At 54.3% G+C, this 27,010-nt stretch overlaps 1 protein-coding gene across 1 annotated transcript; it reads left to right on the top strand.

Moving 5' to 3' along the window:
- The first annotated feature begins 557 nt into the window (after nucleotides 1–557).
- Kcnk9 (potassium two pore domain channel subfamily K member 9) lies at nucleotides 558–27,010 on the top strand. The gene is made up of 2 exons (XM_076836285.2): nucleotides 558–840; nucleotides 26,175–27,010. Exons 1-2 carry the CDS (start codon nucleotides 558–560, stop codon nucleotides 27,008–27,010), a joined length of 1,119 nt encoding a protein of 372 aa, XP_076692400.1.

The following is a 27,010-nucleotide window of genomic DNA, read 5'->3' as shown; positions in this document are numbered from 1 at the left end:
GCAGGGCGCCCTCGCTGGGCGCCGCCGTCAACCTGGAGCCCACCGTCAACCTGGAGCCCGAGGAGGAGCCCAGGACCCCCGCTCCTCCCTCCACCCTGTCCCCTGCTCCTGCTCCCGCTCCTGCTCCTGCAGCGGGAGCTAGGGGCGGGATGCGCAGGGCCACCCATTCCGTGAGGATCGTCACTGGGCAGCCCCTCGTGGCCCAGCGCAACACGGCGGGATGCTTTCGCCGGGCCTGGCGCAGAGTGTCGGGGTTACAGGACGCCTGGCCCCGACGCTCCAGCAGCCTCCTGTGCCTGCCCGCTTTCTCCTCTGAGCCCGCGGGACCCCTGGCCCGCCGTCCACCCCGCGGTGGCGGCGGCCCCAGCGGAGGGGGCCCCCCACCGGCTGCCGGCCCCCCGCCTCCCGGCTGCTGCTGCTGCTGTTGCCACCGCTTACAACTTGGAGGTGGCAGCGGCGGTGGCGGAGGAGGCGGCGGCCGCGGGGCGCTGCAGTGGGACGCGCGCGGCTGCCAGCCTGCGGGACAGGTCCCCCGCACCAACGCCTTGCTGGCAGCCATGAAGAGGCAGAACGTGAGGACTCTGTCCCTCATCGCCTGCACCTTCACGTACCTGCTGGTGGGCGCCGCCGTGTTCGACGCCCTCGAGTCCGACCACGAGATGCGCGAGGAGGAGAAGCTCAAGGCGGAGGAGATCCGGATCAGGGGCAAGTACAACATTAGCAGCGATGACTACCGGCAGCTCGAGCTGGTGATCCTGCAGTCGGAGCCGCACCGCGCCGGCGTGCAGTGGAAATTCGCTGGCTCCTTCTACTTTGCCATCACGGTCATCACTACCATAGGTAAGCGCAGGGTGCGCCTCCGCTGGGCGCCCCGCTCCCGGAAGAGTCCGGGAAATCGCTGAAAGCGCGACGCAGGGCTGGGTGCGGGGTGTTTGGGGTACACGTAGCCTCGTGTGGGGGTTCTCCTGCAGCGCCCCCTGGTCTCTGGGGAGCCCACTCCTCTTATGCCTCTGAGCGCATTCCTTGGGAACCCCACCCGTTGCTCTCCACAGCGCCCGTGTCTGGGCCAGGCGTGTGAGCCTGGAGAGAGTGTGTTGGAGCCCCGAGGGCGGAGGCGCCACTTTTTAGAAGAGTGGAACGCTAAGAATAATCCCATCGCAGTCACCCACCCACCCACCGCCCCAACGCGGGCTGCGCTGTGCGCTGTGCGGGATTCCAAGACTTACACTCACTACCTCTTGGGGAGTTGGAGAGGGCTGGCACACTAGGACTTAGGCAGCTGGAGACTGTTCCTGAGGGTTGCCTTCCCTGAGACCAGATTTCACCCCCTTTTTCTTGGAGCTTGGACATGTCAGGCTCCTGGGAGAAGAGTGCTCTTTGGCACTCGGGGTGGGGACCAGGCAGGTGAACTGCTCTTGGATGGAGGTCGATGGCCCACCCCCTAGATTGTGACTGTGGGTAAGGCAAGTCTGGATATTGCCCCGAAATGAGACATTCAGCCCCTCCCCACCCCATGAGGGTCCAGTTGGTGCACTTGGAGTTGTCTGTAAAACCCACGCCTGGGATGCGTCCCAGCAGGGTGTCTGGTGGGTCCTTAGGGTATCACCCCCACTGAGGCTGGGTGTTGGGAGATTTTCAAACATGCCACTTTGAGACCTGTGGGCATTTGAGCATATCCCTTCATCCCTGTGGGCAGCAGGCCGTGTTGCGTTTCTGTGGATCACACTTGTCCCAGCATGGCAGGCTGCGTCTTTAGGGTATTAGGTGTCTCTTGTACCTGCCAGGGCCAGAACGCTGTCCCTCCAGTCCTTTCGGCCCCTGAGTGCTGGGCGGAGGTCTCCTTCTTCCTGCCCTCTCTAACCCCCATGCCTTACTTCCCTCCCTGACCTCCCCTCTAATTTCCCTTGATATTTTTCTTGGTCTGCAAAGCTCTACATGCTGGGGAGTTGGGGGTGGGGGGTGGATTTCTCTGTGCCATATGCAACAGGAAGCACCAGCACAGGACGGCCTGTCTTTCCTTCTTGGTTGAGAAGACTTTTTAGAGTGTCATCTTGTTTTCAATGTTTAATTCATTGGTGCAGGTTTTAATGTTCGGAAAGGAAGTTGCCCTTCTGTCGGCTCCGTGATCAGCTTTGCCCCTGCTGGCCCCAAGCCCTCTGCTAGCACCAAACAGGGAAGAGTCCTTCCTCCTTGTTGTGTTTCTAGTGTTGGGGGGGGGGGGCAGCTGGTCATTGCCGTCATTTCTGTCTTTAAACTGTGGAGGTGGCATGCAGATGTGCAAGTCATCGATTCTGGGGGCCTATTTGTTGGAGAGCAGGGGAGCAAGAAATATGCCCATGGAGCTGGCCTTGCAAGGGAGGGAGGAAGCCCAGGTTTCTAAAGGTGCTTTCTGTGATCTAGACCCAGACAGGTGACATGGCGACCGTGCTGGCTCCCAGGCGTGAAACAGCACATAAAAGGTTTGGCTGCTTCCAGGAGGTGAGCAACAGCATTGAGGAAAGAGGTGGAGTTAAAAACAAACCCAGAAAGGTTCTGATTAAAAAAAATTGTTGTGACTAACGAAGTTCTTATCAAGGTATGTTTTGCATTTTGATTTTGACGGGTGATTCTGGACACGTGCTCCTAATGGTGAACCTCTGAAGAGAACATGGGAAACATGGACATGGAGGCGGCCATCTCATCTAGGGTGGTGGGCTCACCTCAGTGCAGGGCCAGGGGCTCCTGAGGAGCATGTGACCTTCTCCCTCCCTCACTGGGGTTTCCGCTGGCTTTCTGAAAAGCAGGGTTGGAGAACACACGCACACACACACACACACACACACACACACTTGCACACTCTCACACTTTTTCTTTTATAAAGACACACTCATATACTGTCTCATACACACTCACAGTTTCTCATGCACACTCACACACACATTTTCTTCTTTTTTTAATTTCTTTTTATTTTTTATACACACATTTTCTTACACAGACACTCATACGCTGTCTCATACACACAGTTTCTCATGCACTCTCACACATACAAACACACACGTTTTCTTACACAGACACACTCATATGCTGTCTCACACCCACACATTATTTCTCATGCAGTCACACACACTCTTATACACACACCCATAGTCTCACCTCCTCACACCCACATATACACTCTCTTTCTCACACATGTGCCTTAACACAACTGCCCATTAGTGGACAGATATTGTATGTGGAGCCCACAGAGTGGGAATCTGAATCCTGCCGTAGTCCTGGGACGTCATTTCCTGCCTCCCAGCCTCAGTTTGCCCACCTGTCAAAAGGCCATCACACAGTCAGCGCCGGCTGGCAGCCTCTGGGGGCCAGCAGGGTCCCACACGCCCAGGGCTGCCAGGCACAGTGCAGCACTTAGTAGGTGTGCAGTCCACGTTCCTGGACAGTGGCTGATCCAGCCTCGTGCTCTTTGGCCTAAGAAGCTTTTAGCAGAAGAGCTCACATTTACAGGAAATAAAGCACCTTTTCAGTTAATTCTGCTTGTTTTCTTCTCCTTTTTTTTTTAATATAAATGCAAATTAAGGTGCTCTTAGGCCTAGAGCAAAAGCCACCCTCGAGCCGCCCTCCAAGGAGTAGTCTCCACTGGACAGTGATGTGAATGAGTCGGGTGAATCTTCATGGCGTTCTTATTTTTAATCTAACCTTGAGCGATTTCTCAAGTGTGCGTCAACTTTGTGTCCGAGCCTCTGAGGAGGCTGCGGTGGGAGCTCCGGGTGCTGGCGTCTTGTAATGAACGCATCTTCTCAGATACAGTTATTAGCTCACTCTGTGAAATGGATTGAAAAAACACATATAATTGCCACTTCGTGTTGAATCTGTGGCCACGCCTGGGTGAAAGGCTTTGGAGGGAAAATGCACTGAATCCCGCCCCAGATCTCCAGGGAGCCCTGGGCATAGCAGCCTGCTGTCGTGATCACCAGGGGACAGCACCAGTCCAGCCAGCTCCGCAAAGGGCAAATGCAATGACATCACCACCCGGTTCTGGTTTCCATGCCTCCCCATTGCTGTGTCTGTGTCGTGCCACTTGTGGCTCTTCTGAAACGATTTGATTGTTTAGTTCTAAACTTGTGAGGCTTCAGACCTCTGCATGGGAGACTTTTATCTGTACCTTGCCTGACCTGTCTGATTAGCAGGGCAGTTTGAGTGTCTCCGTCCCAAGACCTGTCAATGGGAGGGTGGGGGTCAGGAGAGCTGGGAGGGTCTGGGCGGGGTGTGGGTGCTTTCTCTGAATTTGCTCTGCGTGGGGCTGAGGTCTTGGTGCTTGTGTAAGGGATTCTGGGCGCCATCTTGTCACCTTCTCATAATCAGCATTTTCAGCCAAAATTGCATCTCACATTTGGGCTCTCGCGTGATATGACAGATGTGGAACCCCCCTGCCATTTCTTTCTTCAATCTAATATTGGGGATCTAGATTGTTACCACCTCTAGAATCATTACAGAAGAAGAGACCAGATCTCCTCTGCAGAGCTGGGGAGGACAATTCAAACACTGGTCTCCGTCGGGGAAGGAGGGTGAGACATGGGGTTTTCCTTTTTGGGCTACAGTTTGGAGGAGGGGGCACTATTTCCCCTGTCTCTCTGGGTCCATCTGAAACTGGGATGGTCATTATGGGAATTGAGGTGACTGGTCCAGCCCAGGGTGGGGCACTCAGAGAAAAAGCACCAGGTTTCTGCAGCTGCTCCAACACGGTACGTCGGAACCTTCTTCTCTAGTCACCAGCAGAGCCACACCCAGACTTCCTGAAATGGATGGCATTTCCCATTTTGGGGTGTAGTTTCTGAAACATGTTAGCACTTGCCAAGCCCCACCCTGCCTCACCAGCACCACCAGCATCGACGGCTCTGGGTGACAGACTGGATCACAGAAGGTCTGGCCTTGACAGGCAGAGCTGGGAACCCAAGTGGCTGCATGCAGCCTGGGGACAGCTGAGCCCAGTGACGGCCTTGAGCTGCCCCGTGCCACCGGGCTCAGGGTGCCCTCAATCCCCCGCTGCCACTTATCGCCCAGTGCTCCAGGCACCTGGCCCTCTTTCCCCATCTGAATCTCACTCCTGCTTCACTTTCCTATCCCACTGTGTGTCACTGCTCCTCGGGGTCTCCCACTTGTCCCCCAGCTGATCCCGCAGCCACAGTTCTCTATCCACCACCCACCACTGTCCCTCCACATACCTGCCATTCGTCTCCTACCCTTCACTGGTCAGGTCCTCTCCTCCCTGCTCTTCTCCTTAGGTCCCACTTTCCATCCTGTCACTCACTCCCGGACCACCATTTTGTCATGCAGTTCTCCACTCACTCCACCGGCTCCCTGGCATCGTATCTGTCCATCGAAGTCCACTCTTGCCCCTTTCTCACTCGCCTGTGTCACCTGTGTTTCTGGGCCATGGCCGTCATTCCCTCCTTACCCCTTGTGCCACCCTGTGCTCCGTGCACCTGCCCGTCACGCCGTCTGTCACCATTGCATCGCTTGGCTGTCCCCATCCTACCTGTCATCGCCCCATTTGCCATGGGCGCTTTTTGTACACCCCCACGACACACGTGCCCCCACCTGCCACAGTGCCACTGTGTCCCCTGCCTCACTCATGCCGTCCTCCTCCCCCCTCGTGTCCCTTGGCCGTCACTCACTCATTCCCCACCTGTCATGGGACCACTCAGGCCTCCGTACACCTGTCTGTCGTCCCTGGCCTAGTGTCACTCAGTTCCTCACGCACCTGCCACTCCCCCCCTTTTGCATCACCCATTTCCCCAGGAGCCCACCCTTCATGTCCCCTTGGTCCTCGTGCACTTCTCCTTTGTGCCTCACCTGCCATTTCTTACCAAGTCCTTCCTGAACCCATGCTTCCTTCTACCATCTGCCATCGCGCCCCTCGCCCCAGCACCCCCTGCACCCCCCTTGCCTTGTTCCGTGCTCCCTGCTCCTGCCGAGGTGCTGGTGGACCCTTCACAACCAGGCATCCTTCCTCTCCGCCATCGACTCCCTCTGCCTTGCACACCTGTCATTCACATAGGCATCTGCCACGGTGACACCCAGTTCCCCGTGAACTTGGCGGTCTCCATCTACCACGGCGTCACTCCTTCTCCCACCCACCCCGGTGTCACTCGCTTCTCCCCAGCCACCATTCTATGCTCATTTTCCCACTCACTTGTCCCTCATCCCCCTCCCTGCCATTGGGTCCCTCGGTCCTCCGTGCACCATTGCAGGGCTCGGCCCTGGGTTCCCTGCCCCTCCGTCCACGTGCCCGTGTGGTCCCTCCTGTTGCTCACCCCTCCCTCCATCCTCCACTCACCTCTACTCATTTCTTATTCCACTGCCTCCCTCCCTCCCTGCGCACGGCCAGGGTGCCCTGTGAGGGTGCAGAGCCCAAGCACAGACTCAGTAGGTCTCAGCACCTTGGGGCTGAATATGGGATCCTTACGTTGCTCCAGCCCGTCTCCTTCTTGTCCAATCAGTCAAATCCAGTCATTTTTGATTTTTAAAAACTTTTATTGAATATTCACACAGAAGAGCAACATTTCACAGGTGTACACCTCAACAGACCCTTGTAAACAGCCACGCTCACGTCACCAACACGCACACACAAAGTCACAGCTCCAGCACTGCAGACTCTGCTGCTTCTCGAATGCCTGCCGCGCCGGGAGCTCAGGACCTCACCTGAGAGGTGTGTTGCAGGTGCTGCTCGGAGCTCTGAGCTGTCGCGTGGAAGGGGGGCCTGTGGGGGGCCTCCCAGGTGCTGCCAGTCTCCTCCTGGGGCAGAGCCAGCTGGTGTCACAGAGACTCTGGAGCACGGGGTCCGGGTCCAGGAGAGCAGAGGGGTCTTGGCAGCTGTTGGGTAGGTGTGCTCACGTGGGATGAGCCAAGATGGCAGGCTGTGTCCCCAGAGGCGCTGCCCCTTTGAGGCAGGGGCAGCTCCGTGCCTGCTGTATGCAGCAGCCCTCCTGCGGGACCAGGGAAATACACACCTGGGCTCACCAGTTAGGAAGAGCCCTGGGAGTTAGAAGGCAAACACCCAGGTGGGCTGGGCTGGCCAAGGAGGGCGTGGGCACTCCCAGAGTGTCACTGGGCATGGCAGCTCTGGGACGTAAAAATGCAGGGCAGGTCTCTTCCTCTCCTGCTGGACCGTCCTCTCCACCACAGGTATCAAAGGAGGGGCTCCGGTGGCCTGTCCTCGGGGGATTGTCCCGGGGGTCTCTTCCTGCCTCTTCCTACCCTGGGGACCTCTGCCTGTAGAAAGTTCTCCTTTTGAGGCCAAGCACACCCACCTGCCGCCTGCAGCTCTCTGGAGGAAGGCCGGGCACTGACACTGAGCACAGAACAGGGTTGGGTGCTGTGGACTGAGACAGGGAGGCCGATGGGAGTCCCAGTGTGGCGGGGTGAGGAGCTGTGGGAGGTGAGGCTAGGCCTGTCGGTCACTGGGCCTGCGCGTCCACCAGGTGAGGGTTGGCTGGCCTCACCCTCACCAGGCCCCTACCTGAGCAATGGCAGAGCCTGGCCAGGAACAGCTGCGGGAAGGAGGAGCTGGCCTAGTGGAATGGGCCTCCCGAGTGGGCCTCGTCCTCTTCAGTCCTGGTGGGTGCCTGGCACAGAGGTGGGGGCATATGAGCAAGGTGGGTGGGGGCGGGGTGGGGGTGGGAGACACGGTGATGGTGTGGCTGGGGGTGCTGGAAGGGTCTGGAGGGCAGAGGCAAGTCCCCCTGTACCTTGGCCAGCTGGGGGCACCTTCCCGTTGGCTGGGTGGGCCACGAGGCCACCTGTTTCCCCAGCAAAGCCTCAGAGATTTCTCTGCCTGGTCCGTGAACTGAACAGAGGACCAAGGTGGCAGGAAGGTCCCCAGGTCCCACTGCCCATCCCACGCACTGAAGCCGAGCTTCCTCGTGTGTGAAATGGGGACACAGAGCCCAGCCCCTCTATTGTGTGAAGCTGGGGAAGAGTGAGAGGCCTCCTGGCCCCAGTCCCAGTGTGGGGTGGGCTGAGGCCACCGAGGCCGAGAACTGCCCCTTGAGGAGGAGAGCGCACCCTCCACCCTAGAAAGGAGCCCACCACGGCAAGTTGGGCGGCAGGGTTTGGGGGCCACAGGGTCCAACTAAGGAGGTACATTTTTCCAACTTGGTCTTTTGGGAAAATATGACTTCCTGACCCTGCCCTCCAGTCCGCCCCCATGATGACCTTCACAAGTCCTTGGGCTGCCATCTGCCCCTACTCCATCTGCCCCAATGTCCCCACATTGGGCCCACCCAGCTCCACCCTTGTCCTGGTCTCCTTCTGCCCTGCCCCCTGCCCTGCCTACAATGTCCTTTGCCCCTGGGGCCCTAGCACTGGTTTGTCTGCTCCCAGGGGGTGGCAGTCTGGGTGCCTGGGTGCTTGTTGGAGCTGGGTGTGCCTCAGCTGTGGGCTGTGTCCTGGGTGGCAGGCAGGTGCAGGCTGAGGCTGCAGACTCTTGAAGGAGAGCTGTCGTATTCTTAGAGGTGACAGGGCAGGGAACTGTCTTTCTGGGTATGGAGCATCTCAGTCCCCCAGGTGACCCCAGGCACCAGGGAGGAAGAGATCTCCTGTGACATGGCCTTTGGCTGTCACGGGCCCTGCCAGACAGTAGCTTCTACTTGTATTTCAATGGCTTGGGCCATGTCACATGATCCACCTAGCTGCAAGGGAGGCTGGGAATGAGATGTGCTGCTTTTCCAGGGTTCTTCTGGGGAGGAGGGAGTGGAAGATGTAAGGGGGGGTCACTACGCCTCCCTGCTGTGGGCCTCGCACTCTGGGCCTCCTTTCTACTTAAGTTTATAGCAAACATCACCTCCCATCTCCAGTCTTTGGGGAGATTGATTTTAATGGCTCTAGAGCCACTGAATGAATATACTGTCATCTATTTATAGCAACTTAGAGCTTTTCTTTCTTTGCTAATTATAGGCAGTGCTTCTTTGAGCATCTTGGTGCGAGTCTAGATTCTGCTCAGCCCAGCTCTGAGGGTTTCCCCCAGAGGGTGAGATTTCCCAATCAGAGGGTCAAGCATGGGGCTCTGTTCTTGTGCTGTTGCTGTGGATGGTGGCTGAGGCGTGGTATGGGACGCTCTGGAAGTGCCGGGAATGTTTGGATGTTCAGCATTTTCTTCACGATATTTGGCCTTTGAGAGGCAGCTGGACTAGGCCACGCAGGGCCAATGGCTGCTGCCCACCCACAGCTGTGAATCTGTGCTGCTCTGCCTGGCTAGTCCAGGGGGTCTGTGGATGCAGCTGAGGATGCCCGAGCCCTCAACCTCCTGGACAAGCAGCGGCCTCGGGGGCGGGAGTGCTGTGGACCATGGTTGGCTGTGTTGGCCGTGGGTGGAGATGGGCAGTGACTGCCCGATGGTTCCTACTTGTCTGGGCCAAAGGCAGGGTGGACCTCAGAGGCAGGAGCTCCGAGTTGCATGCCAGGAGAACCATGGCTGCAGATGGCCTCGCGGGTAGAGCTTGCCCATGGTGGTGGTGTTCCCAACATGCTCTTCCCCACGACACCCACAGCCCGGCCTGGGTGTCATTCCAGCCACTCCCCTGCCTGGGATGGTGCTCCTGGCTATGGGGAGGGCCAGCTCAGTGGTCGTCATCTGGTAGTTAAGAGCCCTGCCCTCTCAGGATGGATCACTGCCGAGTCCCCAGGGCTGGGGAGCTGGACTTCACTTAGAGGCAAAGGCAGATGGGGCACTGGCTTCACAACAGAGGACAAAGGGCTCCCCCGGGCTGGTGTTGGCCCTGTTGGTTGGGCGTCCCCAGAGCCAATGTAGTCTCATTCTCTAGCTTGAGAGAGCTACCATTTTTTGTCATGTCCACGGGTCTCTAGGCTTTTATGGATAGTATCTGAATTAATTTCATCCTCTCAACCCTAAAAATATTTTTATGTATCACCATTTTATAGATGAGCACATGGGAGATCAGAGAGCTTCAGAAACCAGGCCACACAGTTAACAAGCAGCAGAAAGGACTGGTACCTAAGGAGTCTGACTTTGGTTTTGTGTTTGTAACTGTCTTGTTATATACTGCTTCTCTTGACCTTCTGTATCAGTTAGCTAGGGATGTGTAACAAATCACCCCTGGACAGCCTTTTAAAACAAGAGGCTAAGTTTTTGGTGCGGTTGTTTTATTATGGCTGTGTAGAATACATGAGTTCTCATATTTAAGGGATACTGAAGCCTTTGTAGATGTAATATCTGAGATTTGCTTTAAAATAATCTGAATTTCAAGGGAAGTGAGAAGGGTCTTAGATGAAACCAGACTGACCGTGAGTTAATATCTGGTGGATTGTTTGTATCTGGGTGTTATAGTTTTTTTCCACTATGTATTCTTTTGAAAATTTGCATAGTAAACACTGGGGACAAATCAAGGAAAATGTAGCATAGAAGGGGAGTGTCCTGTCCGGGCTCCCCCTCAGTCTTACTTCAGGAGGTGACAGCCAATAGCAGGTTGCTGTGCAGAAGAGACAAAACCCTTGGTTCTCCACAGGCTCTAGCCTTCACATGTGCTTTCTTTGGTTCTTACATTGCTTGGAAATATATAAAATTAGTTGCCAACATTTAGTGATCTTAAGAACCAGCTCTGGGTTTAGTTATAGTAAGTTATAATCTTGTTTTTTGCTTTTACACTTACAAATACTTGTTTTATGAATTTTTTTTTTTAAATAAAATCCGTTCTAAAGGCTATGTGTTTTCCTCTGTGTGCTGCTTTGGCTGTATCCTATAGGGCTCTTATTGGCATTTATTTGTAAATAATTTGTAAACGTATTTTTTCTTTAAAAGTTATTTTAAGTGTGTATGTTTTAAAATCTCTCCCTCCTTCTCCCCCTGTGTCTCCCTCTATAATTTTGGCTTCCTCTGGGGGTGAACTGAGTGCCTTAGGGGGCTGGCAGGGCCACTGCACTGGGACAGCATTCCGCGGGGTCTTCTCCCAGTTGCATTTCTGAGGTGGCTTCGGCTGAGCCGATGTGCAGTGAGCTGGCCACCTGCTATCAGGGCAGATCAGTTCACTCCCCTGCTCAGAAGCCCATGATGGCTGCCCATGGCCTGAGTGTTCATGCCTTGCTTACCATGGCCCTTGAGTTCCAGCCTCTTGCTTGCCACTCAGCTCCTTGCCTCACGTCACTGCTGTCCCTTACAGACTGTCACAATCTGGGGCAGGCACCTCTAAACAGCCACGATCCCTCCTCTGTGCAGCCTTCTCTGGGGGTCAGGTGCCTCTCCTGTGTGTCCTCACAGCTCCAGGGCTCCTGCGAGTTTGACACCTGTCATCCTGTGTCATGCCTAACTTCTCCCAAGCTGGTCTTTGTCCCCTGTCCCCAGCACCTCTGGACACAGACCATCTACTGCACTTCATGGTGGCTGAGACGTCCACCCACCAGTGTCTGGCACCCAGCGGGCCCTGGGAGAATGTTTGTTGAATGAACATAGGCATCTAAATGGGACAGCTTTCACGAGAGCTATATTTAACTGTTCTAGAATATTCTTTAGGTCTTTCAGAAAAGCAAATCCTTGAAAAACAGCAGCCCACGAATCTGAACAGCAGGTGTTTGCAAGAAGTGGTGGGTGGTCGAGTTGGAAGGCGGCCCTGCTTTCCACGGGACCAGGGCTCTCCCTGCACCCCTCAGCCTCCCTGCTCAGCTCAGGGGCCTGCTGACATCGTTCTTTTCCCTCCAGGGTCCTGGGGGCCCAGCCTGGATCCCATGGTACTGTTGGAGCTTCCAGGAGGGTGCATTGGAGGAAGGGAAGGGAGCCTTCTTTTCCCACTCGGGGCTGGGCCCCGCCAGTGTCTCCCTTTCCTGGCTCTGGGCTGGGCTGTGAGAGCCACCAGTTAGCTCAATAGCTGTGCTCCTGCACTTCCCTCTCCTCTCTGGAGTGGGGCACCTCTGGAGGGCCCGGTGCCCATACCAAAATGTAAGGGTCACCCCGGTAGCATTCTCACGGAGGCTGGCCTGTCATTCTTGTTTCTGGAGCCAAGGGAGCAGCCATTAGGCGGTGGGCTCCCCCAGTGCTGCTTGGGTTGGGGCTCCTGCGGTTCCTTCCTCCCTCCCTCCGGGCCTGACTGGCTGCTCCCCAAACTGCACCTCCCCTGTGGGCTTGGCCCAGTGCCTCTGCTCTGCAAAGCTGGGGAGGGCAGGAGGGGGTGGCCTGTGGAGGTGCCGCCTGACATGACCGGCCCTCCAGGCCTGCTGGTCCTCTGGGAGGTGGTGACGCCCAGCTGCTGGGCTCCCCAGCTCCTTCCCACGTTGCCCGTTCTCTGGAGAAAGGGAGCTGAAGACCCACGGGCCCCTCTCTTCCCTGGGCCTGCTGTGAATGGGGGCACCCCGTGGTGGGAGCCTCCCGGGAGGCTGGGCTGGCCCTATCCCGTGTCCCCTGGAGGCGGCCCTTGGGGCTGTTGTCATGGGAATTGTGTCGGAGTCTATTTTGAGACCATCTTGTAGCTGATTTTTGATACCGTCTGGTGTTTGCCCAAATGACTGGCCAGAGAGCGGGACTGTTTTATTCATCAACATCCAGAACTCCGAGGACTGACATGGCATCACACCTGACCTCCTGTCCAGGGTGCAGTAAAACTCGGGGGGCTTCTGGTGAAGGAGCAGCACAAAGGGGTCCCCCTCACCTGAGCGTCCCCAGGTGACTTGACCACCATCTTCCCTCCTAGAATGCAGACGAGGAGCTGAGGCTCAGAGGGCACCCTCCGGGACTCTCCAAGTCTTCAGGCCTGGCCCTGTCTCCCCGGGCTGTAGGCAGGTATCTCCCTTTGACTCCTGTCCGGGAACTCCTTCCTGCCTACCTAGGGGCGTGGCACTGTCTTCTCCACCTCTGGCAGGCAGCATCTAGGACAGGGAAGCCCAGGGGTGCGGGGACAGCAAGTTATTCAGGTTGGACACACCTGCTTGGTCAGTCTTCAGAAGTGATTGCCCCTACCTGGGCCTCAGTTTGCTCTCAGGAGAAACGGGCGCATCTCACAGGATGGACTTCTTACACGCCCAGGGCCTCAGCAAGCTGCCTCCCTCCCAAGGTGGCCAGGCCTCACCCTTCCCCACAGCTCCCCAGACCCCAGCTTCCCCGGCCCAGCCCAGGGCCTGGAGAATCTGCCTCGTCAGGTTGAGTGGGGGAGAGCTGGCCTGCGCCTGGGTGGTGAGAGGCTATTTTGGGAGCGAGTCGGGAAGAGCACTTTGTTTTGTTTGCTTCTTGTGATTACCAGAGGTGGAAGAGCCCTGCTCTCCTCCTCTGGTCACCAAGTGAGGGACGGGCAGGGAAGGAGATGGACTGTCAGACTGCCCGACAGCCAGAGGCCGCGAGGGTCTGCAGCCTGACCCTGTCACTGTCAGCTTGTTCCCCAGCAGTGACTGAGAGAAGGCGGTGGAGGAGGGGAGGGGACTCTGCTTCCGACCCCAGACGCATCTCCAGCCCTGCTGTCCACCCCAGCCCCGTACACTTCCAGCCCACCATGCTCCCCGTCACCCACCCACTTATCTGCCTCTCCTCCTCTCCCGCCCACCCATTTGTCCATCTGAACACATTTTAGCCAACCATGCATCTATCTGTCACTTGTCCGTCATTCTCCCACTTACCCTTACTCACCCTCCAGCCTCCACCCCCACCTTCCCTCCGTCTCTCATCCATCCATCCCTATCCATCTCTCCACCCCTCCCTCCTCCTCCCCTCCATCCTCCACTTACCCATTCCTACGTGTCCATCCCTCCCTGTTCCATCCACTGGTCACCTCGCCATCCCTCTCATTTGTCCATCTCCCTTCCGCCAGCCATCCTCCTGCATCTCTGTCCACTCCTCACCCCCGGCTCCATTGTCCACACATCGGCTCCTGCAGCCAACACTGGGGCAGCTCCACATCCCTGTTTGCCATCCTGAGGGCCCCGCCACGGAGTGCCAGACGAGACTCACTGTGGCCAGTCTGTGTTCCCTGGAGGCCATTAGACAGTGAACTGGGCATTTCCTGCTCATCTGTGGGCATCTCATGGTATCTCTTGGTGCTTGGAGGGATCCGACCAGGGTGTTGTGTCAGGGAGCCACATGGGATTCCTGGGGGAGGTGGCATCTCAGCAGGAAACGGGCTCCTAGTCGGCCCTCGGAGCTGTAATCTTGGAGGGCCTGCCTTGGAGGGTTCTGGGGCTCAGTGAGAGTGGGATGGAGAGGAAAAGGAGGTGGGGAGGGATAGGGGCTGGGTCAGACAGCCTGGGCCTGCGGGTGGGAGATCATCTGGCCCCACTGCAGATGAAGGGGCCAGTACTGCAGGTCAGGGCACTGAGGCCCTGGTGGCTGTTTTCACATGCAAATCTTGAAAAACTGCTCTGAGCTTCCCCTGGCCACATAAGCAGAAAATCCAGTTAAATCTCAGCTATTCTTGGTTATTCTTGGTCTTGCTTAGCATTTCCTTTTTTTCCCCTCAAGTAACAGCGGCATCTGCCTCCTCCCCTGGTGCATTAGACTGGAAAGCTCTACTTGGAATTGTGCTTCAAGGCCTTGGCGCTGGGTTGGGGTTGCCAGGCTGCCGCACTCACCTGCTGTGTGGTCTCTGAGCCACTATCTTGCCCATTCTGGGCCTTCACTTTCTCCCCAGGTGAAAGAAAGGAACTTGGTACTTAGTTCTGTCCCTTCTGCTGAGGCTCTGGGGTTGGAGGACTTGGGCTGGTGGGCCTCTGCAGGGAGGAGGGATTTTCAGGGTGTCGTGTAGGAGCAGAGCTGGCCAGCATGCGGAGGATGGGCCCCGGAAGGCGGAGATGATGGATTTTTCTTGAGATGGTAATTCTGCCTCCTAGTTGTAGTGCTGCGACTGAGTTTTGAGCACTTTCTGACATCTTCCCATTTGAGTTTTGAGTATGGCTTCAACAAGTGTCTGCAGATAGTAGGCAAGAAGAGTCCTGTCAGGTCCTGGGGTTAAGGGGGGGACCTCGACTTCACTTAGATCCAAGGCAAACACGGCACAAAGAAATAAGACTTTTCAGGTTCTCTCATTGTTACGATAGAGCCAAACATGTGTAAGATACATTAACATTTCCCATTCCTGGTCATTTGTCTGTGACATCCTACATTGAAATACCTCTTACAAGAGTGGCCTCTGGCCCCCCTTGGAGTCAGAGGTTGACAGGGCTGATGGCTTTGGGATGGTTCTTCTGATTCTTATGACATGTTAGTGGCTGGCATGTGCCAGGCACAGTGCTAGGCCTGGGGGGCACGATCTCATTATCGTACGAGTCTGTGCGGAGCACTCGAGCCAGGGGGTGGGCAGGAGGAATGCATACGTGCCTGCTATCGGCAGCAAGTCGCCATCATGCCCGTGTCTGCCTGGGCAGCTCCTGAGCCCCAGCTCCAAGATAGTAAATTCTGTCTCCAAGGAGAAGGTGGGGGTGGAGCCAGTGTAGAGGCCCTGGGGTGCTCGGCAGGGTCAGGCTCAGGCTGTCCCACAGGGTCACTGCGGTTTGAGCCTCCAGCATCAGGAGTGTCCAGATGATGCTACCTACTGACCTGGCCACCAGCTGCTGGCATTTTATAGACCAATGTATGTGGGGTGACCACCTCACAGCTCCCCTTCTCCTTTCAGGGGGTGTCTCCCCTACATGGAGGGCAGAGCCGATGACCATTTAATCAGCCAACTCCCTGCACAAGGGGCCAGCTCCCCCCCTGTTTTAAGGGATAGCCCTAGTATGAGGCGGAGCGGGGGCTCCCTCTGCACACAGCAGCCCCCCGTTCATGCGCTCACACCTGCTGTGCTTGGCCTGTCCACGTACACTGCCCTGTGCTCACCATGGTGTGAAAGCAGTGTGCAGCAGAAACGTCTTTGGAGTCTGGATTTTGACCTCCCGTGCTGGAGACACGCAGGCTGGTGCCTTCTCGATGGTAATGGAAGTGGCTGCAGCTCCCAGTCAGCCACGTGACCAGCAGGACCTGCAGAAAACCGCACTGCTGAGCCCTGGCGTTCAGTAGGAAAGGCGCATTAGACACATCCTTGACTTTCAGTACTTTTTATGATGCCGATTTATTGGGAGACAAGCTCATCACACACTAAGGACTCTATATTCTGCGGAGAACAAGGACACAAAAATCCTTGAGGTGTCTTGGACTGAAGAGCGGGGCTTAGAGTCAGGAGACCTGGGAATGGATCGGCTCAGTACAGTGCATTTGCTAAATCAGATTTTACGTAACTGTGTGCTGGGTTCTGGGCTGTTTGGGCCACCTGTCTGCTGACAGGGCTTGATACATGTAGACCTCCAGAGGAGACCCGCCCTCCATTCTGCCGATTTCTGGAGGTCGATTGGAAAATGCATTTAATTTGTATTTAGCATACTTATTGATCCTGTAGGAGTTGAATTGGCCAGTTTACTCTTTGTTATGTTGGCATTTTGTCTTTTGTCCCCCAGTTTCTCTATTACAGGTTTCTTTTGCGCTAAGTAGATATTTTCTAGCATGTCTTTCTGATTTCTTTGTTGTTTTTTTTAATTATATTTTTTGAATTATTTTCTCAGCAATTGTCCTGGGGATTACAAATGAGAAACTGCATTTTGTAAAATTCAGTTTGGGTTGATACCATCTTCATGGCTTATAAAATTTTGTTCCAATATAGCTTCCTTTCTTCTTTGATACTGTTATTGTCTTATAAAGAATGAATCAGTGCATAAATATAAGTAGTAACCTTTTAAAATTAAAAGAAAGGGCTACAAATAAAACACATCAACACTTTCATCAAATTACCTATGCAGTTACCTTTAAAGCGCCCTTTTCCTTTGTATGAATTTGAGTCACTGAATAGAGTCCTTCCATGCCTTGTAAGGGTAGGTCTGCTAGCAATGAATTTTCGTTTGTGTTTATCTGGGAATGTCTCAGTTTTTCTTTAGTTTTGGAAGGACAGTTTAGCTGGATATAGAACTCTTGTTGACGCGAATTCACTTTCAGTACTCTGAACATGTCATTTCTTTGCCTTCTGGGCTCTGGATTGGGTCAGGAGGAGGTGGGGTCACCTCTTCTGAAAGGAGAGGGCCATTGGCAGGAAGAGAGGTCTGGATCCTGCCAGGCACAAGGCTTAGGAAGTGACCTACCTTAGGGTGTGTGATGGTGCCTGTTCTGGCCACTAACATCAGCACACCAGCCTGAAGACAGCTAAGCAGAGATTTCCACCCTCATTCTGAAGTTTTTTCACTCATGAGCTGTGCGACAGGAGCAAGTTGAGCAACCTCCCTGTTTCTTCACGTAGAAAACGGAAGCCATTATCTCTAGCGATTGAGTGCATGAGAGAAGACAGATCTCAATGGTGCTAGGACCCCGTTTTCAGGAAAGGGGGTACAAAAGGTTCCCAAATTTTAAATCTTACCCAAGTCCTAGCACTTAATTGGTTTCTGGTCTTTGCATGTAAGAATAAAATCTCCAGGACCATAAACAGCATGCCTTTGGCAAAAACTCAAATGGTTATTAGCAACAGAAACACATTGGAGTCCAACAGATTCCCTGTATGATCTACTGAGGTGATGAAGTTATGTTGTACCTACTCGAAGTTGATGAAGAATTAAAAGTGACATTCATGAAGAACTTTTATTGGCAGCAGAACAGCAAAAGCATTATATTTTCTTAGAAGTGAAAAGGCAGGTGTGTAACTGCTTACAAACAGCCTGCTCTCAGCTGTGGAAGATGTATTTTCTGAGTCCTTTTCCTAAATACACCAAAATGCTCTTGGGGCTGCCTCCCGAGCAGTGGGATTGTGAGCAACTTTTCCTGGTTCTTCATATTATTAAAGAAAACTTTGTAGGAATAATACTTGCTCACTGAAGAGAACTGCAATCAGCAAAATTACTAAGTGGAAAAATCTAAAGTCAAAAATAAAGGGAAGTGGATAGATGTCTAGGAGATGAATTCATCAGGATTCGATTGGCAAGGATTTTCCATTTCTTGTCTTGCATTTCTTGACCTTTGCAAGGTTAGGTGACTCGCCCAAGGTCACACAGCTGAGCCACAGAGGAGGTGCCACTGGGACCCAGGTCTGCTGTATCTTATAATTGTGACCCCACACTTCCCCTTGGCGATGCCAGCCTGCCCCTTGTTGCTGGTTCCTGACGATGGCAGTTGATGGGAATTGGCAGTGACAGATGCAGAAGAGTCCACCCCAGCAGCTGTCACCCTTGACTTTTTTTGGGAAGGGTAACAAGGGCAGTGCTCTGGTTGGGAACAATTTTCTCCCTGGCGTCTGGTGCCAAGCAGCTTAAACCTGTGGGTATTTGTTTCAGGGGGACTGTGTGGCCACCCCTGGAGGTCCATCTGACTTCCGCCTCCCAGCAGGTTCAGAAGGGGCTCTGACCCCACTTCCAGTTCACAGGTGGCCCCGGAGCCCCTTCAACAGGAGCCTGCTCTAAGGGTGCTTCTCCCCGAGTTCTTCCTTGGCACAGGCAGAGCCCGAGACCCAGCCACACGGGAGACGGGTGCAGGGCTGCTCCCCGGGCCTCTGCAGCGCGGCTGCTGCTTTCATGGAGGGGCTCTGCGGAGATGAGCTGCGGCCAGCTCCCGTTGTGGAATTGGTCTCCGGTGGGGTAAGGTGCCATGCAGCTCTACTCCCCAGAGCTGGGAGGCTGGACAGGGCCTTTCTCTTCTCCTCCAGTGCCGACCCCAGCAGGCACCTGGCCCGTTGGAGCCTGGAGCAGCAGTCTCTGCGCCTCGGCTTCTTGTCCGAGCTGGGGACACTGAAGGCTGCTTTCATCCACAGCCCAGTGGCACCGTGATGACCCATGTGCCCTCTGCTGGCCATACAGCTGGCCTTACCTGAGAACAGAGCTCACGCCCACCTGGCTGACATTTGTTAGGCACTTAAACGAACAGAGAACGAACCCAAACCATTAACGACCTTTATTGAGGTTCTACTCATGGGGGGACATGGCAGTGAATCCAACGGGCCTCGCAGGGCTTGCCCTCGCTTGCCTGGCCCTCGCTGCCCATAAGCTGGTTGCTCCCCCTGGCCTCTCAGGGTGCTGAATGGAGGGGATGTTCCAGCTGGTGACCTCTCACCAGCTCTGTGCTAGTCATCTCCTGTGCCCACACAGTGCCCCTTAGACAGGGCCCAGAAACACTCTGGTATGCACAGGACTCAGGTTTTCAGAGGGTCCCTGTGCCCTGGTGAGGAGCCCAGGAGGGCCTGGCAGGCCTCAGCTAACATCTGTATGACTTACCAGCCACTGACCTCACCCAAAGACCCCTCCCCTCCATTTACTCAGGGCACAATGGCCTGGGCAGGGGACAACAGAGTGCGCCTCACCTGGCCAGCTGACAAAATGAGTGTCCTTCAGTATGTGAAGTCCTGGGTCTGTTTGCTGCCATCCAACTGAAACATGCTCTGTCCTCGCAGACATGGAAAGGGCTCAGTCGAGAGCGCCCCGGGCCTGGTGGCATCCTTTCAGGCCAGACACTTACCCTGCCGGGTGCAGGTTCTCTCTCAGCCCTTCCTGTAGGACAGGAGGTCCTCAGTGCAAGTGGTCACCCAGGCCCTTGCTGGGAAGGCAGAGTTCGCCCCCCTGCCCCACAACCTGGACTATAGCCAGACCCCGGTGCCCTGGCCCAGGGAACGGTGAAGTGTGGGGGGTGCTTCAGAAGCCTCAACGATGCTCCTTCCCTTGTTCTGACCACCAGCTCTGCTGACAGGGGCAGACTGATGGCCCAACCCTTCTGCTATGGATATTCTGAGGCCTTGGCTTCGCTGCCCCATCACCCCCAGGCTCGAGTCCCACTCATTTCACAGAGGGACATGAGGCCTGGTGGCAGCCCCCCAAGGCCACACTGCTCACATCCTGTGTGCCTGGAGCTCCTCTGGGAGTGGAGGAAGATGGGGAGAACCCCCACGAACTCGGGCCCCGAGAGGGTGGAAATCTGTCCTGTGATGGGGGTGGGCACAGTCCATCCACCCAGCGGGGCTGGGGGCACATGGTTCTTCTAGCTTGGCTGGGATTCAGATCCTGGGATCTCTTGGCACTCGAGCCCTGGCTCTTCTGATCCAACAGATCTTTCCAGTAAGAATTCACTGCCACATGCTCCAGGTAAATTAAACCTAAGAGAAAACAATAAAGACATACTATAAATTTGTTTTCACTTAAAAAAAAAAAAAAAAAAAGAAAGTTCTGAAGATGAAGCTATCAGGGCTGGGGTTGTGGCTCAGTGGTAGGGTGCTCGTCCAGCATGTGCAAGGCCCTGGGTTTGAGCCTCAGCACCACATAAACAAAACAAAACAAAAACCAGACCAAACACAAAATAAAGGTATTGTGTCCAACTACAACTAAAAGATGAATATTTAAGAAAATAAAGAAACCCAAACTATCAATTATTACCTATTGAGTATTTGGCCCTAGCTCAATTTAAAATCTACTTATTCTACCAGAGACTTTTCAAAATGTCAGTCAAGTATTACATCTTCCCCATGCACATTTTTGGTAGGATTTCTTTTTTTGTTGTTGTTTCTGTTTTCTGGTGAGGCATGGAGAGGGAAGAAGAGAATGGAAGAGTCCAAGGAGATCTTTCCTGGGAATGGAGGGAGCTGCAGGAACAGCTCTCTGCGGAGGTCCTTGTCCATCTGGAAAGGGTGGGCACCTGGCCTGCAAGCGGGAGCAGGGACCCAGGTCTAGATCCCAGATCAGAGTACCTGAAGACACCACGCTTAGCCCAAGGCGAGGAGCATCAGCCATGCTAGAGAGAATACCGCCCACCTTGCTAAAGACTTCCCCCCTCCCTGGAGCAGCGAGTTAGCCAACAAAGTATTTCAGCTCAGCTCCTGAGCTGTGTGGTACCCTCCATAAATGGTGGTCGTGGTTTTTATTGTCATATTTTGTCTATGCCAAGATTTCATGGACTGATGGTAGTTCTGGGGAGAAAACTGACCACGGACACGTGCTCGTCTACGGAGAAGATTAGAGAACTTCCCTGGGACTCCTAGGTCCTGGGTGCGGTCCCAGGTGGATGCAGAGGCTGCTGGGGCCCCTAGCGCTGCGTTTCTGCAGCTGTCCAAACGCCCGCCAGAGGGCGCACTCGCACCTCTGGTGACCGAGGGGCCGAATTCTGCAGGCGCCTCCTCTCTGCGCCTTCGCCCGCCCGGGCGCAACCTCTGTGCGCCTTCCCCATCTGCAAACTCCCGAGAGCGCAGGGGCGGTCCCAGCCTCAGATCCTCGGGCGGGGCAGGGGTGCGCTCCCTGCCGTCCCATCTGCCTCTCCGGACCCCCTCCCCACGCCCGGTCCCCTGCCCCGCCCCAGGCCGCCCTCAGGACAGAGGAGGAGGATGGACAAGGTTCTTATTAGCTCCTGGCAGAAAGGCATGCGCTGCAGCTTGTGCGTGAAAAGTCTGGTAGGTCCCTTTCCTCCCCAAGACACAGACGGGAGGGAGCTAAAGTGAACCAAAGTTCTTTTTGGAAATTAATAAAAAAGCATATGAGGAAGTTACTTGTTCATTAAATAAAACACGAAACCTGCCAGCTTTTCCTTCCAACCCAGAGGGCCAGACCTGTCAATCAGCCACGGAGGGCCTTCCTGGCTCTGGGGACAGTGAGGTGGTACTTGGGGCCAGACTGCCCAGCGGGCCTGGGGTCCCCACAGGGAGAAAGTCACTGGGACAGTCTCTGGGCTCTTTGTGAAATGGGGCCAATGATCCCGGAAGGGGTGCCTCTGTGGGTCCTGTGCAGGGCAGGGCCACCTCGGCCACGTGGGGCAGTGCTCTCTGGCAGCCTTGGTCTGTGCATCTGTGAAATGGAACCAAGGGCGATTCTCACCTCATAGGGGTGGAGCGAGGCGAACGGGCGGGGAGAGGACTGGTCAGTAGGGAGACTTGGGAGCCTGGGCATTTGCTGATGTCTTTCCCTTCTTCCATGTCTGGAGCACGTGTAAGCTCTGTTGAAGACAAACGATGGTCTGTTTTGTCTTGTTGTATTTGGCCTATGTTTCAGAATGTTTAATTAGACACTAATTAAATCTCACATTTTTAAAAATCCATATTTCCAGCTTCTCTTTACAACTCAGGAAATGGGGCCATCTCAGTCCACAGTCTTAGCTGCTGGATGGGGAGCAGCTGCCCTTTGACAGGACCTGGCTGTCCAGCTGGCCACTGTCTACCACAGACTGGTCACCTCCTGGACCCACATCCCCCCTCAGATCTGATGTGGGCTGTAAGAGGAACCACATGAGATGCAGGGGGCAGGGGGCACAGAAGGCTTTGTGGGCAACATTGTGATTCTTTGTAGGAAGGCGAAGTATTAGGACATGCACTCCTGGTTGAGTACTAATTGTAATCAAAACACTGTCCTCCGTACCAACAAACAAACCAAAAAATAAAAAAATAAAAAAAGCAACAACAACAAAAAAAAACCACCACAACAAAAACACAACAAAAACAAAAACAAAAAAACCCATATAGTCTGAAGCTAGATTTATTGGGAGATAGACTGGAACATTCTGTGAATAGGGCTGACTGTTGGATGGGCTCAGACACAGGTGGAATAGCTTCTGTATCTTTTATATCAGGGACAATTTCCTCTGATTGGGGGTTATCCTTATGATGGTGAAATGACTGCAGCAGCTCCAGATCTCACACTCTGGCACCCTTCAAGCTCTGACAGGAAAGAATAAAACTTTATTCTAGCAAAAATCTCAGTGATTCAGGCTTTGACTAGTGACCCTGAATTCAGGGCTTGGCTGTTCTAGGCATTCTGTTCCCTGGCACCAATGGGCTGGAGGAGACTGCCACCACCCCTTCTGACCTCAGGTTCCCTGGGAGGTTACAGTAAACATGACCAAAGAGGAGGCTACAGGAGGGAGGTGATCCACAGTCACTAAGGTGGTGGTCGGACCTGACGTGGGAAGTCGATCTTGTTACTCGACTACACTTCCTTGCAGGGGAGACTCGGAGCAGGGCTTGAGGGCTTCTGGGGGAGGCAGTGGGGACGTCAGGGAAGGCTTTTTGAGCTGGGCTCAGACACGAGTGGATCTCGCCACCTGCATGTGGGTAGTGGCCAGGGGCATCCCAAGTAGAAGGAAAAGGGTGGGCAAGGAGCCAGGCGGGAGCACCAAGGCCTACCTCCACACAGCTCTGGAGCCCACACTATGATCCGCGCTTGGCCAATGCGAAGTGTGTGGAAGTCTGGAACAATCACCTACAGCCAGGTGCAGATGGGCCTGGTTGCCAGGGGCAGGAAGGAGCCAGGGACAGTTCTTGAACACTGGTAGGTCAGGGGTGAGGCTGGTTGCAGCCCGCCTTCGTCCAGTATGGAGGGCCTACAGGCCAGTCACAGCCTCTTTAAAGGAAAGGCTGCTCAGAGGGGAGCAAGGCCAGGTGGCTTTTCCTACCCAGTGGCTTGTCCACTGCTGGAAATCTCACATAAGCCAGCAGGAGCAGGATCTTCTGGCCACAGTGGGTCCCAAGACAAGCCCCAGACACAACAGAAATGACGAGTCCAATCACCCTCCTCGGCCTCTCCCCCCCATGGGTAGAGTTGGGGGAAAGCAAAGTGAGGTGTGGCACCTGGGGACCAGCCACCAGGACCTGTAGAGAGCTCTGTGGTATGACTCCTGATGGACAGGGTCCTCCTTTCCTTTGATCTCCCCCCGAGGCTGCCCATTGGATGGATCAAGTGGAAACCAGAGAGCAGGGGGACAGTTTGGACAGCAGGGGAGAGTGCAGGGTAGAGGTGGGCGCCTGGGTGGGAGAGGGTGCCTGCACATCCTCATTCTCCTAGAAGGCCTTGCAAGTTCTGCAACTCATCTCTCATTTTAGAGGAAGTGGTCCTGTTCTCAGACCACTGGGCTCCTATGGAATTTATTAGCATTCAAGGGCCCTGAACTTGGGTGGTTCTGGTCTCCCATGCTTTCTTGTGCATCTCACTAAGGCATCAGTGTAATGGACCTGGACCAGCGAGATGAACTGTGAGGTGTCAACATGATCAGGTTCTTCCATTCTGAAATACAATAGTAGCAGGACAAACACAGCCCTGAGATGGGATGTGCAGGTGTACTGTTGTCCAGACTGTGTAAAGGCAAACAGCTCTGATCTTATTTACTGATAGGGATAGGAGTGAAGGAGCCTGGCCCTTGATGTGTGCAATTTTGACCCGAAAATGCTGGGTCGATTTCTTCCAGTAAAGACGTTACATCCAGAACTCTTAGCATTGCCATTTAAGTTTCTAACAATTTCCTGTTATTCTCCAACATCCATCTGGCTTTTGTATCAGCTCTACAGGTGACTATGTGGAATACAGTGGGATTCCCACCTGCATTTTTTATATTTACCTACTTGTTTACCACTACTTGTCTCATTCTTTCCTGAAGACCTAAATTTCCATCTGGTATCCTCCCTGCTTGCACAGAACAACTTCCTTCAGTAGTCATGCCATGAAGATTTGCTGGTAATAAATTATCCCAGTTTTAAAAATTTGAAAGTGTCTTCATTTTGCTTTCATTCCTGAAGGTAATTTTTTTTTGGATATAGAATTCTGAGTTTAAGAATTTCTTAACTCTTTGAAGATGTGATTCCACTGTTTGCCAGCCTCCATTTTTCACAGTTAGATGTCAGTAGGTGCCTACTGTGTATTGGACTAGCTGCTCTTTATTCTCACCAAACCCACCCAGATACATTGCTATTATTTGTGTCAGATGAAGACCCCTGGGTTGGGAGGAGTTCTCTGGGTCCATGGTAAGGAAGCTGGTTGAGTGACAATGATCATGTGACTGTAGGAACATAAGCAAAGCCTTCCTTGTCAGGTCAGGTCTTGAGATGGTGGAAGACCAGGTCTATCCTCCAAACTCTGAGTCTGAATACTGTGCATGACCCAGGTTTTCTTCTGGGCAATATTCATCCCAGAACTTGAGCTACAACCTACTGGGTTCTGAGGTTCCTCTTCTCATATTGGGCTTGGACATTGCCACTGACTATAGGTGACCCTAACCAGCAACCTTACCCTTCTAGATCCATCATCCTCATGCTGAACAGGAGCAAATAAAATAGAGGCCTGAATTTGCCTGGCTACAGCAGGGCATCCGTGAATGGCATGCTGCACAGTTCCAGCGGGAGTTTCCAAAGCTCCTGCACATGCAGGGCCTTGGAGGCCACATTCCTATCAAGGCCACATTCACTCAGTGGTGCAGAAGTACTCATGCCTCCATCAGAGGAATATTCTACCTTTTTAAGTATTATCTAGGCATGGGGGATACAGCAGTGACCAAAACAGATGAAGGCCTCCTCCCCACGGCATTGTGCCGCAGTCTGCATCACCTCTCTCCATTCTAATTCTTAGGAGGCTGAAAACTCTGGGCTCAAATCCCAATTCTGAAGAAGCCAACCTACCCTACTTATGAAGTCACTAACCCAGATTTCTTGTCAGCAGTGTGGGGATCATTAGGCCTATTTTCTAGGGTGACTAGGAGGTTAGGCTGGGGTGACATGTGTTACAGGCATCTGTATGGTCCCTGCCACGTGGCAGTGGTTCTTTTAATATTCCCTTTTCTTGGGAATCGACCCATTGTGAGAATACTTCATTTTCTCCCTTGGTTTTGGTATTTGTACACTCTTCTTAGTAGTTAGATATGCTTTTCTTTTTCTTTTAAAAACTGTTGCTTTGAGAACACGGAAATGCCCCATATACCCTTCCAGTGTCACGTCACTAGTGACATGACCCTGGTTGATTCTCCTCAGTCCTGGGTCACAGTATAGGTTGAACAACCCTTAACCAAAATGCTTGGGACCAGAGGTGTTCGGGGTTTGGAATCTTCTCAGATACTGGGATATTTGCATGTATGCAATGAGATATCTTAGCCATCCAGGAAATTCATATTTTCTATACTTTATACACTTAGGCTGAATTTTATATAATATTTTAAGTAACTATAAATGAAACAAAGTCTCGTCATGTGCGGTTTTCTACTTGTGCCATTGCCTTAGCTCTCCAAATTTTGGACCATGGAGCATTTGGATTTCAGTTTTGGATTAGGGATGCTTGACCTATGCTCCAAGTCCCCTCCCTACTGAAATTCCTCCAACCCCCACACCCCAACCCTTCCATGGCTTAAACAAATCTTTCCTTGACCCTTTTTGGTGTGGGCCAACCTCCTCCCAAATAGAGTATCCCAGACCCCAGTACACGCGAACGGCACAGGGCCTCCCCTGACTGTCGCTCTGCTCTTCCCACCCCTCCTGCAGGTTACGGACACGCGGCCCCTGGCACCGACGCTGGCAAGGCCTTCTGCATGTTCTACGCTGTGCTGGGCATCCCCCTGACGCTGGTCATGTTCCAGAGCCTGGGCGAGCGCATGAACACCTTCGTGCGCTACCTGCTGAAACGCATCAAGAAGTGCTGCGGCATGCGCAACACGGAGGTGTCCATGGAGAACATGGTGACCGTCGGCTTCTTCTCCTGCATGGGCACGCTGTGCATCGGGGCGGCCGCCTTCTCCCAGTGCGAGGAGTGGAGCTTCTTCCACGCCTACTACTACTGCTTCATCACCTTGACGACCATCGGCTTCGGGGACTACGTGGCGCTGCAGACCAAGGGTGCCCTGCAGAGGAAGCCTTTCTACGTGGCCTTCAGCTTCATGTACATCCTGGTGGGGCTGACCGTCATCGGAGCCTTCCTCAACCTGGTGGTCCTCCGCTTCCTGACCATGAACAGCGACGAAGAGCAGCCTCCGGAGCTGGAAGGTGGGGAGCCGGCCCCCGAAAACCGCAACAACGTGGTGGTAGCGCACATCTCCGGCAGCGAGGAGGAGCGGCGGCCTGCGCGACGGCGCCGCAGGAGCGAGGGCGGCGAGCTGCAGTCGGTGGTGTGCTCCTGCGCCTGCTACGATCCCCAGGCGCCGCCGAGCGCCAGTGCCAAGCTGGCGCCCCCCACCTTGCGCGCCATCTCCTACAAGATGGAGGAGATCTCGCCGAGCGCCCTGAAGAACAGCCTCGTGCCGTCCCCGCTCAGCTCCGTCTCGCCTGGGTTGCACAGCTTCAACGACAGCCACGGGCTGATGCGCCGCCGGAAGTCCGTCTAG

This window comes from Callospermophilus lateralis, chromosome 16 (assembly GCF_048772815.1).
Source record: "Callospermophilus lateralis isolate mCalLat2 chromosome 16, mCalLat2.hap1, whole genome shotgun sequence".
Lineage (NCBI taxonomy): Eukaryota > Metazoa > Chordata > Mammalia > Rodentia > Sciuridae > Callospermophilus > Callospermophilus lateralis.
This window is presented reverse-complemented; position numbering and strand designations above follow the sequence as displayed.